Source organism: Dromaius novaehollandiae, chromosome 18, assembly GCF_036370855.1.
Source record: "Dromaius novaehollandiae isolate bDroNov1 chromosome 18, bDroNov1.hap1, whole genome shotgun sequence".
Classification (NCBI taxonomy): Eukaryota; Metazoa; Chordata; class Aves; order Casuariiformes; family Dromaiidae; genus Dromaius; species Dromaius novaehollandiae.
In genome coordinates, this window is record NC_088115.1 from 4,619,223 (window position 1) to 4,634,614 (window position 15,392).

The window sequence follows — 15,392 nt, forward strand, 5'->3', positions numbered from 1 at the left end:
GCATTTATCCCCACGGACCCGTGCTCATGGGAATCGGAGGCAGGACCATGTTTCCAGCCACTGTGCCGCGGCACGGCCAAGCGCAAGGAGCCTCCTCCACCGGGCACCGCGTTGGGGAGCTGCAGAGCCTGGCGAGCCCCGACGGCCACGCGTGGGTGCCCGGGGGCATCCGGCCTCCCTGCGCTTCGAAGCTGTGTCACCTTTGGCACTGCTGAGGGTGACCGAAAGGGGTGCAGCAGCTGAGCCGCTCGGCGCAGTATCTCTGTCCTGAACGTGGAAATTCAGTGTGCTGCGAGAACGTGTCTTCTGCGTTCCCGCACAGCTTCCCTGAGCTTGAACAGCACTTTCTCAAACTCCATCGCCCTATGGCACTTCCAGAGTGCAACCCTTTCCCCCGCCTGCCTTCACTGATCTGTAATTGCATGCAGACTTCGGCTTTTGTTTCTCACCTTTGCCTGAGAACCACGTTACAAATTAGTGTCTCTGTCACCATTTCCTTTTTTTTCCTGCAGGAATCTGTTTTTTTCTTCCACTGTCTCATTCCTGTTTACTTTATTAGTGGCTTTGGTTCATGAAGGAGTTCTTGGTGAGGAGAATATTTCTATTTTGCAGGACTTGGGGGGGGGGGGGAAAGAAGAAAAGAAAAGAAAGACAGGAATCTAGAATGCATAATTACTGTCAGATCATATCCGGAATTTTTTGTTATGAAAGCATGTTGCAGTCTGTGAAACTCCAAGTTTAAAAGCTTCAGATCCTTGTAATCTGCTGTTGAATAGTATAAGAAAAAATACAATGTGCGTAACATCTGGTCTCTATCATGCAAGAGGTACTTTGAAATTTGTACATTACTGCCAGTTTATGTTATTCTATTCTTTTTGTGCATATTGAGTGGATCAGATAAGCCTCTAATACTGGCTGGTTTGTGATTTAGGTTGCGCTGACACGTGCCATCTCTACTTTCCTATCTCGCATGGGGGGAGTAAATACTTGACCACTGCTTTTGAAAACAGAAAAGTGGCTCCAGGTTTTTAAGAGCAGTTTCTTTTCAGGAATAAAATGAAGTTTATTTCATTTTGCTGTCCCGCTGTTGTTGCGCTGAGTGTTCTCTTACGTTTCCTATTCACTCGGCTCTTGCACGTTAGCGATGCTTTATTGGTCCCCCACCTTCCCAAGTTCCTGCTGTGTAATGATTCTGGTTTTATGTGGAGTTTTTCTTGGGAGTTGTCAAAGAATAATTATGCCCCATTAACTCTACTTTGTATCATTACTAATTCACACCTATAGAGTATTTTCCAAGAAACTGATCTCGGTTGTCTCTTAATTGCTAAAATCCATAAACTCGGTTACACTGAAACTGTGCAAAGGATTTGCACCCTCTAAAACTTTTCCCTTCAGTGCAAAACATAACAGAAAATCTGAACGTGGCGGTTTAATCAGATCTTATTTCGTCCCAACTTAAGCAGGTTATTTGGTTCCAGCCGCATTGAATACCTCCAAATAAAATATAGATCGCGTTCCCAATGTATCAGCACAGCAGCTTGCGTCGATAGATGATGCCGAGGTTGTTGGCAAGAGCTCGCCGTTCCTGAGAAGCGAACGATAGCGATCTCCGTCCTTCCGGGGGCGGGAGCGGGAGCAGGCTGCTTGTTTGTGCTCCGAGAGCCATCTGCTCCGAACGTGTCTAGGCTCGCGCTGGTGGACACAAACCTCGGAGCAGGATCTGGAGCTAGGCTAGGCGCTGCGGGACCCTGCAAACGAGGGAATCCCCTGGGCCTGGGAAATGTGAAGCTGCTTGAGGGGAAAGTGGTGGGGAAGTGTGCTGATGGAGGGATTGGGGAGAGCTCGGTGCCAGGCCCGTCGTGAACGCAGGAATGGGCGCGAAGAGCGCGAAAGTGTCCTGCAACATTTGTCCGCGAGGGAGCTGGCACCTGGCAAGCACTGCTGGGAAAAGTCCCATCTCTAGGCTGCCCTCTGCACGAGGCCCTCGCCGCACCAGCGATGGCTGCGTGTGGACGGGATCTTCATTAAGTGAGAAGTCATCTGCTCCCACCACTGCTTTCCCTCGTAAAGGGGCAGCGTGGTCGGGGGCCGCTTTTGAAACAAGAGCCAAAAATAAGTCCTCAATAGGGGTAGGAAAGGAGCAGCAATGTGTCACTGTCATTTTGCTTGCTGCAGAATTGGTGTGGAGAGGGATGAAAAATAAACGTGAGGGGTCAGAGAGGTGTCTGAGGCAAAAACAGGCACTTTGTAACATTAAAAATGCGGTGGGAAGTAGACACGGGCCATCTCTTCATGCCTTGGAGTGTTCCCCTGAATTCCCTGGGCCAAGAGGCTGTGGCCTTCTCCAGGTGCTTAAGTGAGCTGCTGTCTAGGTACTGCTGAGTACGAAGGGATGGGACTTTGGATGGGACTGGCCCTGCCTGACTCCAAAAGGCAGTTGTCTAAGGCTAAACTAGTCATCTCCACGCTGACTACTGAGAAACCTCAGTGTGAATCCCTCCCAGCAAGTGATTTACCCCTTCGATCTTGGATGTCTCTCCTAGGCTGACATGCAGACCTGCCTCCCTGTCTCCACTGATGGGGGGAGCTGAGATGACCAGCTCAGACCTGGGCAACTCACTTCAACTATCTAAAAGTTTGGTGTGATTGCTTCCTCCTTTAAAAGTCACAAATGCCAGTCAAAGGCTGTGTTCACGCAGGGTGAAGCTTTTTAAGCAGTTTGCAATCTGTGTTAGGTTTTGTGGCTGTAGCAAGAACCCCAGGGTTGGGTATGTGTATTGGGTATATATGTATTTTTGATGCAATCTGGTGAAGTGCTGCTAATGCTCAATGCAGATAACAAATGTTTTCAACTGAGCATGAAAGAAAAATACTGCTGGTGGCAACTCTCTTTCACTGGAAAAAAATCATGGACCCCTGGCATAGAAACAGTTTCTGCACAGAAAACATGACACTATTTACAAAAAGCTATGTCTAATATCCTTTTCCAGCTTGGAAAGAGGAGTTTATTTTAATACATCCTTTTTTAATTGCCATGAGCTGGACTTGTAAATATTGTAAGTGGTTGAGTAATAGTCATCTGTTAACGGACCAAATGAAGGGACATTTTTTCCACTCTTGGAGCCCCGGCGTATTCCCACAGCTCTGACAGGGGGATGCTGCAGACCAGATACTCAACCAAAACAAAAGCCTAATAATTAAAAGTTTAATCTGAGGGGAAGCGTGCGTGCGGATGGGAGAGAGAGGCCACTGAACGAAGTGTGCAGGACATGGTGCAGCGGTTCAGCAGCTGCGCGAGGTGTTGGGATGTTCGGAGACTCCCTATTGCTTAGGGAGATCGTGGTGTCCACCACAGAGCTCCGGTCCCCTTCCAGGAAAACACTTCCTTCAGCTAAGAGAGGCAGGCTATTTCCCCTGTAGCTTGGGGTTAGAGAATTAATTTGGTCTAACAGGCTCTGACAAAACATAGCCTGGATAGCTGTGTCACCTTCTCTCTGGCATTTAATAATCCTGTATGCGAAGCGCAAGAGTGTTTTAAGTTGTGGAGGGCGAGCTTGTGAAAATCTGCTTTGCTGGTTTTCTGGATCAGTCTTCAAAACTATCCATAACTTACTCTTTTTTTTAACACCAACCTTCTGCATAGCAGCGTGGTGTGCCTGAACTAATAAATAGTCATAAAGTTTTGTAAGATCGTATTAGTCATTAATTTCTGCGTATGAACCAATCAGATTTTTGGGAAGGATGGAGCACACAGAGCTTGCGTGCTGCGTGATTTGGCAGAGTGCTAGTAGACTTCTTAATGTTGCTTGACGTTCATTTTCCGAAGTCAGGTACATACACAAAAGCACTGTTTTTCGTTTTGCAAATCATTCTGTCTTAAAGCAGGAGTAGTTTGTATTGAAAACAATTTCCTGATGCAATTTGGATTTCCTTCTGAATAATCCTTTGCCCAGGGGGATGGTATAGAGGGATCCTAGAAAAGCTTAACTGGCCTTACAATGATATTAGTAAGAGTTAAACATATCCTTTAATCTTCACAAGGCAGATGTTCAACTTGGAGGATAACCTACAAGCACAAAATTCAAAAAATTAGTTTGAAGGTCAAAATGAGAAGGAATAACTGCTCTACCGACGTGACTTTTGTGTTCATGTTGCTGTACAGGTAATCAGTGCGCAAGGGTCTGGTGAGAGGGGTTGTATGAAGGGGTCTCACACAGTGAACGTGGAAGAAAATCTGTTTCAGATGGGAGAAGGAGCAGCCCTGAGAGGAAGAATTGAATTGTAGAAGACCGATTGTAAAAGCTAAAGGCAGTGACCTTCTTTTTTTTCATCTTTTCCAGGAATGCTGGTGGTGATTGTCTTGCTGCTGATTGCGATTGCTGTGGTTGCTGTCTGGCCGACAAAGTAATGCAAATATGGGGCCCATTCGAGCTGCTGTTCAACAGCTGAGCGTGGAGGACTCCAGAGAAGAGACCAACTTTGTGCAATGACCTTCCGTGTTTTAAATAAACTTAACAGTATTAGAATGAAGCTGTGTCCAGCAGACGTCCATTCCCTCATTCAGGGCACAGCTGAAGAGTGCTGCACGACTGGAGGATGTGAACTTGAGAAGGACTCTCATCCTACCTTGATTTAGTATTTCGGGAGGATGCACTTGCCTATAGAATAGATACATTTCTCAGTGCATCCATATCTAAGCAAGTGATCATACTGGGGTGCTGTCTGCCTGGCCCACTCTTTCTTCTGTTGAAGTCGGTCGTCTTGAGGGTTTTAAAATACTTTCAGCTGATAATATGGGGGTTTGGGGGTACATAAGTGGCGTTCCTGTGCTTTCTGACACCTGTCTTTGGAATGAAGATTCTTACATTTCTCAAGGAATAAATGTTTTAGGCAATGCATGTGTATAGACTCCATCAAGATGGAAAACCAGAGAGCACATGCAGCCCTAAAGTGAAAAGCCTGATGACCAGGGTATAGGAACTCCGATGAACTGCACAAAAACAGTCACGAATGAGTCAGTCTTTGGCTGTTGTGGGAGAATTATCAGTGTTGATCTCCACAGATAGAAATGTAAACAGCAGTGGGTCTTAAATGCAGCCAGGTGCGTAAGAGCGGAAAGCGTTGCCCAGAATGCGCTCATGAGGCAGGAGCGTCTCTCTGGGTGCTCTGCCTTGCTCTGGGGCAGGCTTTCCGCAGCCAGCTAACCGCAGGAGATGAGCTAGTATTCATGTACTAATCTCGGTGATTGAGATCTGCCTCTTTCTTTTATAATTTTTCATAAACTGTTAAAACTGAAAGGAAAATGTAACTATTTAAAAACTAACAAGAAAGAAGTATCAAACGCTCGCTTCTGGCCAGAAAAGTCATTATTTTGTTATATGCGCCAATTTGATTGTCAGATTGATAGATCAAGCAATAAGAACATTGAATAAAAGCTGAACCATTTATATACAATTTATCTGTATGACTTTTGTTGTTGCCTCTTGTCTCATGGTGTGTGCTAATGTTCTATAATGCTTCCATATTCTAAGAGCTGATTTTGGGAAAAGGAAAAAATGGTTCCTATCAGACATCCTGTGTATCTTGATGTATCTTTCCTTATGTTTGTAAGGTCCTTACTGCAGTGATGGAGTATGTGTTTCCAGAGCTCTAAACTGGCTCCTGGCACTAGTTATTCTCTCCCTCCCTTCCACAGCTGGTGACAGCAACACATGTCTGGTGGGTCCAGCCCTGGTCCAGGAGCTGGGAAACCCGGGCTCTTTTGGCTCTGTTGAGTGACAACAGCTAAGTCATTTTGCTGTCCTGTGCTCAGTTTCCCCATCTACCAGTTGAGACTCTTGGTACTGATCTCCCCTATAACATACTTGGAGATCTGCAGATCGGAGTGCAAAATTCTTCTTGCTAAGCTTTTGCTTGGAGCCTGCCATTAAGTGTTGGGTGGAGATGAGGTTTTAACCCAGTTCCTCCAGGACCTGAGGTAGAAATGACTGTGAGTTATGATGGGAGAGGCTTGGGTTTTACAGCATGAAGGTGCTTCTAGAGGCTGGATGCACCTACACCCTGCCAGATAGGATGGGGGTTCAATCATTAAGGACAGGAGCCGTACCCCAGAGCTGAAAAGTACCACCACGTTATCCTTTCCCTTCTGTGTGTTCCTGGGACAGGGACAGGGTAGGTGGAAAGGGTCTTGGTGGAGTAATCTCAGCTGACCAAATCATGAAGCAAGCTTTGAACACACCAAGTAAAAGAGAAAAAGCCCAGTAAGCACAGCAGTACCTTATGGCGTGGGTGGTGGGCTTCAAATAGTGCTCTAGGCTGCTCAGCACCTGAGTGAGCAGCTGGAGGGGAGACCAGCGCTAGCGAAATCTGAGGGCCAGGCTGATTGCACGCTACTGACTTCAGCATCTGTGTTTGGTGTTTAACGGTGGGAAATCTGGGCCTGTGCTTTTTGGTAGATAACTGGATACTGCATTCCTGCCTGCTAGGCAAGAGAAATGATGCCCATTGCTGGGAAGGAGCAGAGTGCTTTCCCGGGTCTCCATTCCAGTTTCCTGGAGAAAATCTTTCTTGAAGCCTTTAAAAGTCCGTTTCTGCCCTGGTTGTTCAGGCTGTGCCTGTTTGCTTGCTTTTGCTTGGAAAGATGCTTCATATTACAACCTTCAAAGGAGGAGGCGGGGGGAAAGATAGTTTTACTTTCTCGTGGTGGTTTTCGAAAGGACGCAACAGGTTTTTGATTATTTTATTGCTTCATCTCCAAGTAGAAATGAAGCTTCAAGCGAGGCTGCTCCAGCTGGAAACAAGCAGCGTGCGGCTTTGGAGATGTGTTCAAAACTCGTGCGTTCCAGCAGCGCTTGTGTGGAGGAACCAAGCTGGAAAATCTGCCCGGAATTGTTTCTCATTAGGAGGCTTTTTGTGCGAGCCCCGCGGCGCGATTGCGCTCTCCCCGCTCCAGTGCAGCCTTGTGCATCTTCGGTGACAGCAGGAGAATGCCAGGCGATTTACAGAGATGAGAATATGGACTTTGGCTTCTAATTAAAACTGTAGTTTACGGAGGGAATTAAGGTCTTGTTTGAATTCCCAGGGCGTGCAGAATGGATGCATAATTTATCCTGATCAATGTGACACAGGGACTGTGCTCGGATAGGGGCTTTAAAAAACATGTTTTTCATTTGTTCTGTCCTCAAACACATTTTTGCTCTCCATGCATGGGAAAGGTAGAAACGCAAGGAGTTTGCTCTGCTGAAGTATCTAACAAAGAGATTCTTAGATTTGCCCTTTAGGTAACATTTAATGTGTCATGTGAGTGAGGGCTTTTATTAAAAAGAAGCGGATTTGGCAGCGCTCAGATGCGTGTGGAAACCTTTTTCTGTTTCGCTGCTCCGCAAAAGAAAAGGGAAGGTTAAACTCTCTGAGTGGTTCGTGACTGCTTCTGAGCAAGCGAGGGTGAAAAGCACCGTTAATTGGAGTCCACTGCATTTGCAGTTTGGTGGGGGTCACTCTGATTTCCAGGCGTGGGGCAAACGGCACTCGGGCTGTGCGTTGCAACTGCTTGCCGGGGCTGCTAAAGCCGCACACCCGGGCCGGGCCGCCTCGCACACCAGTGGCTTTGCCTAGCCGCGGTCCTGCTCGTCCCATCCGTGCATCCCGGAGAGGCGTCCTGGGCTTCGCCTTCCCGTCCTTCTGCTTTACTCCTGTCAAATGAGAACATGCTCTGGCGTTTAGGTGTTTCCAGTTGTTATTTCCTCCCTGGGGGAAGCCGGGCACTTTTCTGGATGGACGAGCGGCCGGATCGCTGCGGCAGGGCCCGGGGGAGCAGGCGCTCTGCGTGCAGCCCCAGGCTGGGAATAGGCGACTTCACCCGCCTCTCAGAGCCGCCGCTGCAGCCTTGGGGCCGGCGGCTCTGTGTCAAGAGGGATAAAAGCTGGGGCGATCTGGGAAACCCGTTTGCTTTCTCTGCAAAGCTGCAGGGCAGAGCTCCGGAGCGGAGGTGGGGCATTGCTGCCCCATTTGTCGCTGCAATAAACATCTGAGATTTCTGACCTCCGCGATGTTTTCGAATTAATAAAATCTCAGAGGCGTTAAGAGCATGTGTCATGCAGGCTGACCCCTCAGCCGTTTGCAGGACCTTTTGCCTGTGTTTTTCCCTCTGGAAGTGTTTTGCCGCCTTGGTTCCTCTGCCACAGGCTTTCTAGCTCGTCTTTTAGCATCAATCTTTGCCCCGTCTCAAGTGCCGGCCGCTTCCAGGCGAGCGGCGGGCGCTGGGGCTGGTGATGCCCCTTGTGAGCTGAGCGAGCGTCCGGAGATGGAGCCCAGGCTCGCTCTGCTCTCCCCGCTGCTCTCACCTTTGCTGACTGTGGCTTAAAAATCCACCGCACCAGAGACTGCGGGTGGGCGTGGGAGCAGAAAGGGGACCGCGCTGATAACCAGCCCGGCCAGGGGGTGCAAGCAGCAGGGCTTGGCTTTGGCCATGGGGTTGGAAGCTCCTCTGCTCCCCACGGCGTCCCCTCGCTCCCTGCCTGTCCAGGGCTCCTGCAAACGGTGACTTTGCAGGGACCTTCAGGGTTGCGGGGTGGGAGGCGAAGGGGAGACCACCAGCACCCTGCCAAGGACATGGAACACCCCTGGCTTTGCCGGAGCAGGTCCCTGCCCTTTGGGCTTGGGGTGGGAGGAAGCAGAGACCGCTGGAGCTTGTTATGGTTTACAAGAGTTTATTCAACTGGTTTCTGACTTTAGTTCTACCGAGTGGGTGCTGAACAGTTACAAGCTCCTTCTGGTTCAATTACAGCCAATCTAACAAAACGAACGAACGAACGAACGGAAAAAAAAAAAAACCTCGGAAAAATGATAAGAAAATCCACAACTTTTTCACGTGTCATTAAATATATTCATATATAATAACCATAATATATTAGTATGCATTGTAAAGAAACATCGCCCAAAGCAGTATGCAATGGTCATAACTAAACAACATTTACAATTCAAGATATTAACAGAAATAAAAATAAAACAGAAACAAAAACAAACACAGGTTTTGCGAGGGGGCTGCGCAAGGGGAGAAAAGGCAGGTGCGCGGGGAGAGGGGACGGACACGACGAAACGAACAAAAACGAGACGAAACGACTTCTGTCAGGTGCGACCGTCGAGTGATGATTGTTTTGGCATTTCAGCTGCTTTCCGAACTCGCTTCGAAGGCACCGCAGCCCTTTTACCCTGTTATGAGCTCTGTCACGGTTCCCACTGGCACCTCTGGTTTTCGGCTTTGCCTGCGCGCCGGTGGCCCTCGCGTCCTGCGGTTAGTTGCAGACCCCCCATCCCATCCCACCCCCATGCCATGGGGAGCTGGGCCCCCTCTCGCCAGGGTTTCTCACCTCCTCGTGCCCTGGGACAGCTGCTTTTCATGGCAGGGGACACGTTGGCAAGGCCTGTGGCTCTCCAGGAGCACAGCAGGTGACTTTGCTGGCCGCAGCCACTGCGTTGGGGGCATCCTGGGAGGACACCTTGATTCCTCAGTGGTTATAGTGTGGTTGCCCTAGTGCTTACCTCCAACAGAGCAGCAGCCCTGGCTATGGAAGGTGATGTTCAAGGGTGACATCTTGATCTTGTCTGGGTGACAGGCCAGAGATCCCCCCCCGCCAAAAGCAGGTGTCCCGAGGTGGCAGCAAGGATGACTTGCTTCCCCAGACATCCTGGAAACGGGACTGCTCTGCCTTTCCCAGGAGGAGTACGGCTGTGGATGGGCTACGCCAGCCGTTGGTGCAGGTCAGTGTTACCGGAGGCACTGGTTAACCATGGACAGAGTGAAGGAGCTTCTCTAAACTGGCTGGAAAGCACAAAACTCCAACAATGATCAAAGAACGGGGCCCTGGTGGGCCGGGGCTGGGGTGGGGGTGGGGTTACATCTGCAATAGTCACTCTGGTTACAATAGATTCTCTGAGCTCTAATTTTTTTTACATCTCGTGCTAACTGTACAAGCACCGTGGTTTCCTTCCCATTTATTGGTTTCTGTTAGTGCCTGGAGGGTCCCTGGGCTCTGGCAGCTTGGCAGCGTGGATGATTGCCTGCTTGAAATGGATGGAGTTTCTTCTGCAACTTCCCAAAATGAGGAAATTGGTTAGAGGGCTGGGGCTTGTCTCCATTGCTGTGGGTGTTGGTGGGTGTCGAGGCTGTGCTGGAGGGTGGTGGCAGTGCTCGGCCACACGTACTTAGAAGAGGGAGTCAGAGAGCACTTGGTGCCTGGATATGGGTAGATCCCAAGTCCCCCAGCTTCCCCAGCCTTGCCTTCCCTGTGCAGGAGAGTGCTGAAGGCCTGGAAAGAACAGACTTTGAACTAGGTCCAGTTGTTTTTAGACTATTCAAGAGAAATTGTATTTTATTTGCCTAAAGACATATGCTCCATGTGTTTCCTCTGTGTTCCTCACTGCCTTTCCCCGTGTTGCTCTGCTGGGCTAGATGTTCCTGATGGGTTGTTTGGAAGGTGGTTGTCCATCTGAACAAGCCTTGCAGGTGTCCATGGAGCGGACCTGTGAGAGTCCATACGACCAGCACAGGCTGAAGGGACCTTGGACTTGTGGGGCACCTGTGGTTTGAGGGCACCTTGGCTAATTGAGGACAAGCTGTCTCCAACCGGCACAGATTCTACCTAGCATCAGTTAGTCTTAGCTGGAGGAGAGCTGCCTAGTCAAGCTTTGTGGCTTTAAGTCTCCTTTGAGACACTTAAGGTCACTTTTATCTTTTGGAAGCCCTTTGGTGACTTGGGTGCATGCGTCCCCCTGCCTGTAAAGCTATTGGCTCTTCTTGGGCTCTAAACTAAGGTAAAATTAGTCTGTTCTGAGCAAGAAAGGACTGGGGAGAAAACTGTGACTTGGTGTATTGCTTGGCGTTCAGAGCGGGATTTCAATCCTAATGTCCGAATTCATCTCTGAGGGCCCTTGTGGTTGTGGGGGAGGCTCAGCAGTACTTGGTCCCCTTTGTGCCATGTCTCCCAGCAGCGCGGCGCTGGCCTGTGCTTCCTTGGGAGCCCTCCACTTTACACCTATTTACATGGCTGCCTCGCTTTATGGTAGTTTATGTCATTATATAAATATTGTCAATTGCTATAAAACAAGGCAAAACCACTGGAAAATGTCATAAAATAGATGTTTCCAAGTTTCCTAAAAGGAAAAATATCAGGGAGGTTTTGCTTTTCGTAGCGACTAGTGTTTGCTTCTCATCCAGGTACCTGGACTGCCCTCCCTGCATTTCCACCCCAGCTATTGCCTGCCCCCATTGATTAGGTGAACTCAGATTTCCCCCGCTTTTTATGGACCAATGTGGAAGTGGAAGAGCCTGCCACCCTGGCAAGGCGAAGCAGCACTGACCTGACTTTTTCTGGAGACAAAAAACCCAAGAGCCAGGTCTGCCCCTAAAGTGCCCTGGGGAAAGCTGCTCCCACCCTCACTTGCTGGTTCACAGGGTGTGAGATGGAGGTGAGGGCAGTCCCTGCCTTCCCAGTTCATTGGGATTAGAGATTAGGAATCACATTTTCTGCTGGTAGATCTGCTTTTTTTAACCTCCAGTGGAAGATCCAGTTTGGGGGCCTCTAAGTGGGTCAAATCTCGCTCATCTGGTCCCCGGTGGAGACCCATTCCCTTGGGGCTGGTCTCTCTGCCCTGCACAGGCTGTAACGCAGCCAAAGACATGGTCCTCTGTTCTGGTCCTGCGGCCCATGGAGACAGCCCTGGGGGCCAGCAGGAGCTTGGCACCTGCTATCCCACTCCACCATGCAGGTGAGTGCTGGCCACCTCGTGCAGGGACATGAGAAGCTGGAAGGACTGACTAGGCTGAGGGAGCGAGGGCCAGACTGGGCCAGTTTGGGGAAAGCTGGCTGAGTTTGGAAATGAAACTACTGCCATCTGGGACTTCAGTATCTTCTGCATGGATTTCCTATCCAAGGGCTCCTCACTTTGTTGATGGCTGCAGAAAGGACCAAACCCATGAAGGAGGTCTCAGGGATGACCAGAGTGGAGACTCAGAGATTGTGGTTATATTAGGGGTGAGATTTTCCGGGGCACATATGGGAACTGGAGGCCAACTTTTCCTCAAAGTCTGGGTGCTTCCCTGGGGCTCCTGATTATTAACTTGACTGTGAATTGAAGGGGGAACCAGGGCATCCCCTGGGCTCAAGCTCCTTCGGTGCATGTATTGCAACGAGTGGCCAGTGTGCAGCAGCAGCGTGCAACTCCCCTTGGAAAAATGGAGACTGAAGCAGGGAATTGTTGCCCGAGTTATGCCCATGTGGAAGTCGCTAACTAACGTGGTCTCTTCTTTTGCACCATTTTGTGCGTATGGTTGGCTAACCTGCTGCTATGGGATCAGCACATCAATACGGCTGGAGACCTCGTCCTGCCTCTTAGGTACTGTACAGCAGGTGATCGTTACGGCTATCATATACTGAAGAGTCTTTAAATAACCTATATTAGTCGATCCTCAGATCTGTCCTCAGTGGTAAGTCTCTGTTTAGTTTCCTCTACGATAACTGTCTCATTCAATCTAAACTGAGAATATGTATTTTGGAGAAGGGGGTTAATTTCCAGCGTTGCCGTTGATTAGTTTCTTACAGGCTTGATCGTCCCTGTGTCTATGCTTTGGAACTAGCAGATGTCAGCAGTTTTAAGGCAGTTTGGTGTCTCTGATTTCTTCAGCAAATGGGGCAGAAAGAAGCTGGGGGGCACTGGGGACTGCTCGCACTCCCACCGTGGTCGAGGTGCTGCATGCCCACACCCACCCTCCTCTTGCAATGGTTCGTTTTATTTTTGTGTGATTTTTTCTTTTTCTTCCTGTAATATGAGGTGCAAACTTGGCAGTCCCACAGACGTGATTCCTGGCTGTCCCCCCGCCCCAGCCCTCCCTGACACAAACAAACTGCAACACGACTTCCTTCCCAAAGTCCCTAATCCCAGGCCCTATCCGCTCCAGGTTCTACACAAAGCAGCATGCACAGTCAGTCTCTCACTCGCTCTCTCGTGCACTCCATTGCCTTCTCTTCCTTTAGGCTTTCTTACACTTCCCCTTCTTCTCCCGTTGCTGGAACTTCCTGAGCCGCCGAGCCCACGTATCCCGCCACTGTATCACCAGGCTTGTTTTGTCTGCAATGATGCCGCTCTGGTCGGGAGAGTCCTCGTTGTTGCCCAGCAGCAAATACTTCTTCATGGGCTTGATTTTGGGGCACTTGCACGCTACGTCCTTGGAGTGGATCCACAGGGTCTGGTCTCCGCGCCGTATCCGGTTGCTCCCTTGTTTGTAGACGGAGATGATGTTGACTGTGAACTTCCACCAGTCGGCATTTCTTTCTGCTTTCAGGATGTGGATCTGAACAGCTGGAAAAAGCCAAGGCAAGAGAGAAAAAGATGTTATGGTTTGGGCTAGTGAGAAGAAAATGAATGTAAAGTCCCACCTAATAGTGTGTGTGAGGAAAAGGATTTCTGTCTCCAGAGCCCAGGCTGGCGGGGAGCAACCATGGGCCAACCCATGGTGGTTGCACTGAAACTGGTTTTGTCTCTGGGGCTTTCATCCAAGAACAAAGTAGCCAGTGCTGATGGCAGAAGGTCTCAGCAAAGATACTGAAACTACAATGGGCATGGAAAGTGCTCTCCAGCTCTGTTGCCAAGGAGGAGGCCCTCTTGGTCCCAGATGAGCAGGACCCAGTTATCCCATAGGCTGTGCAGGCAGGAGGACCCCCAGGAGGAGAGGGGAGGCTGGGAGCGGCAATACTTTAGGGCCCAACTCATTCCTTATGCTAGGGCCCACGTGAATGATGCAGGTCTATCCAGAGTGACTGGGGGGAGAATTGCCTCTTTCTCCTATCAGTGTCCTTGGGAGGGCCCATCCATCTCCCAGGGACCTTCAGGACATAGCTATGAAGCAAACACAGATGGAACAGTTCCCCAGAGCCATTCGTGTAGCTCACTCTTCAGTGATACAAAAAAATCTTTAAAAATCAGTCTGGTTCATGTATGCCATAAGGTCACTGTGGTGTTAAAATCTGCCTTTCCCTTAAAGCTACAAGCACAGATGAAAGTGGAAAATTAATAAACTGAGGGAAAATGTGTGCCTCCAGGCCTCAGTAGTGGCCAAAGTTCAGGGCAAAGGCTCTGTGCACAAGGTGTGTATTGCAGTAAGGACAGAAACCAGACACCAGCTCTCATCAATGCTGTTAAAACCCGGGCTTGCACTGTCAGGACCAAGCACTCTTCCTGACACATGTGCCAGCTCCAGCCAGGAAGACTCAGATGCTACAGCATGACCCAGACCAGTTCCTGAGTCTGGTGAGCACTGTGTGCTTCAGCAAGAGGAAAAGTTTCTGCACTGCCTGTCCCTCCCACCCTCCTCTCTCTCTTCCTTGCCAGAGGGGCAACCGGACACATCTACACCAAGACCCTAAAGCAGCCCCAGGCTTTTAGAGAGGGTGAGCCAAAATCTAGAACAGAATGCTGGAACTGGCCCTTATCTCCAAGCATTTGGCAGCTGGAGGTAGGAAAGATCTGTTAAGGCCTCCAGCACATCTGCCTGGGGCCAACATAAGGAATGAGCTGCACTGAGCAATCTGTGAGCACCTGGCATCTGAGCAGGCCCCTCCTTATGGATGACGATTCTGCAGCCATGGTTGAGTGTGAATATGCAGCTGGGTCCTTCTGATCAGGAACGATTTCTGGTTGCTTGACTGCTCTGTTTTTCTGGAATGTTTCTGGAGCACGCATTTCTTTGGGACACCCACCTTTCATCTCCAGAGCCAGCCATGCTTGGCACTGACCATGGACAAGGTAACAGAAAAGTGGTCTTGGCTACCTCCCACCAGCAGTACAAGATGGTCATATAATGAACTGGGGAATAGGAGTGATCCTACAGACATGTTACCACTGTCCAAAATCAAGGTCATCTATACTGAGCCTATTCAAACCTACGAAAGGATTTGCAAGAGGGGAAATAGAGCTATCACGTGTTTCTAGGAGATGGTTCCTGACCCAGTACTGTTCAGTGTTTGACAGGGACAATGACATTGCTGGTGAAAAGCAAGAGTGAAGGACTGAAGATAGTGCTCAGTGATCATAAGGATGAGTCAGTGACAGAGCCCAGTCTGGATTTCTGGGTCTGGTGGACTCATTTGAACATTTCTTTTAATATGCTGAATTGCAGCATCAGGCTTGTAGCACTCTAGAGAGTATCTTGGAAGCAGCAGCCAGGCAAAACATGGAAGGTCCAGGCGGGTAACCAGGAGATCACAGGCTCCCAGAGGAATACTGAGATGGGAGGACAGACATGATCCATAAGCACAAGAACTTCAAAATCATGCTGTTTTCCAGCCCCACAGCTCATATTGTATAGCCCTAAAGAGGGACACACTTGCAGCCATATG

The 15,392-nt window shown here is 49.4% G+C and overlaps 2 protein-coding genes across 2 annotated transcripts in view; one reads left to right on the forward strand and one right to left on the reverse strand.

Annotated features, from left to right (window-relative positions):
- The window catches only part of STX8 (syntaxin 8), a 111,671-nt gene extending 106,217 nt beyond the window's left edge, over nucleotides 1-5,454 (forward strand). Inside the window, exon 8 of the mRNA XM_064522476.1 lies at nucleotides 4,341-5,454. Coding sequence (XP_064378546.1) covers nucleotides 4,341-4,408 — 68 coding nt within the window. The 3' untranslated portion in view covers nucleotides 4,409-5,454. The remainder of the gene's footprint in view (nucleotides 1-4,340) is intronic.
- Nucleotides 5,455-8,688: 3,234 nt separating this feature from the next.
- The window catches only part of NTN1 (netrin 1), a 121,913-nt gene continuing 115,209 nt past the window's right edge, over nucleotides 8,689-15,392 (reverse strand). The window contains exon 6 of the mRNA XM_026120599.2: nucleotides 8,689-13,356. Within this exon, the coding sequence (XP_025976384.2) occupies nucleotides 13,028-13,356 (329 nt within the window). The 3' untranslated portion in view covers nucleotides 8,689-13,027. The remainder of the gene's footprint in view (nucleotides 13,357-15,392) is intronic.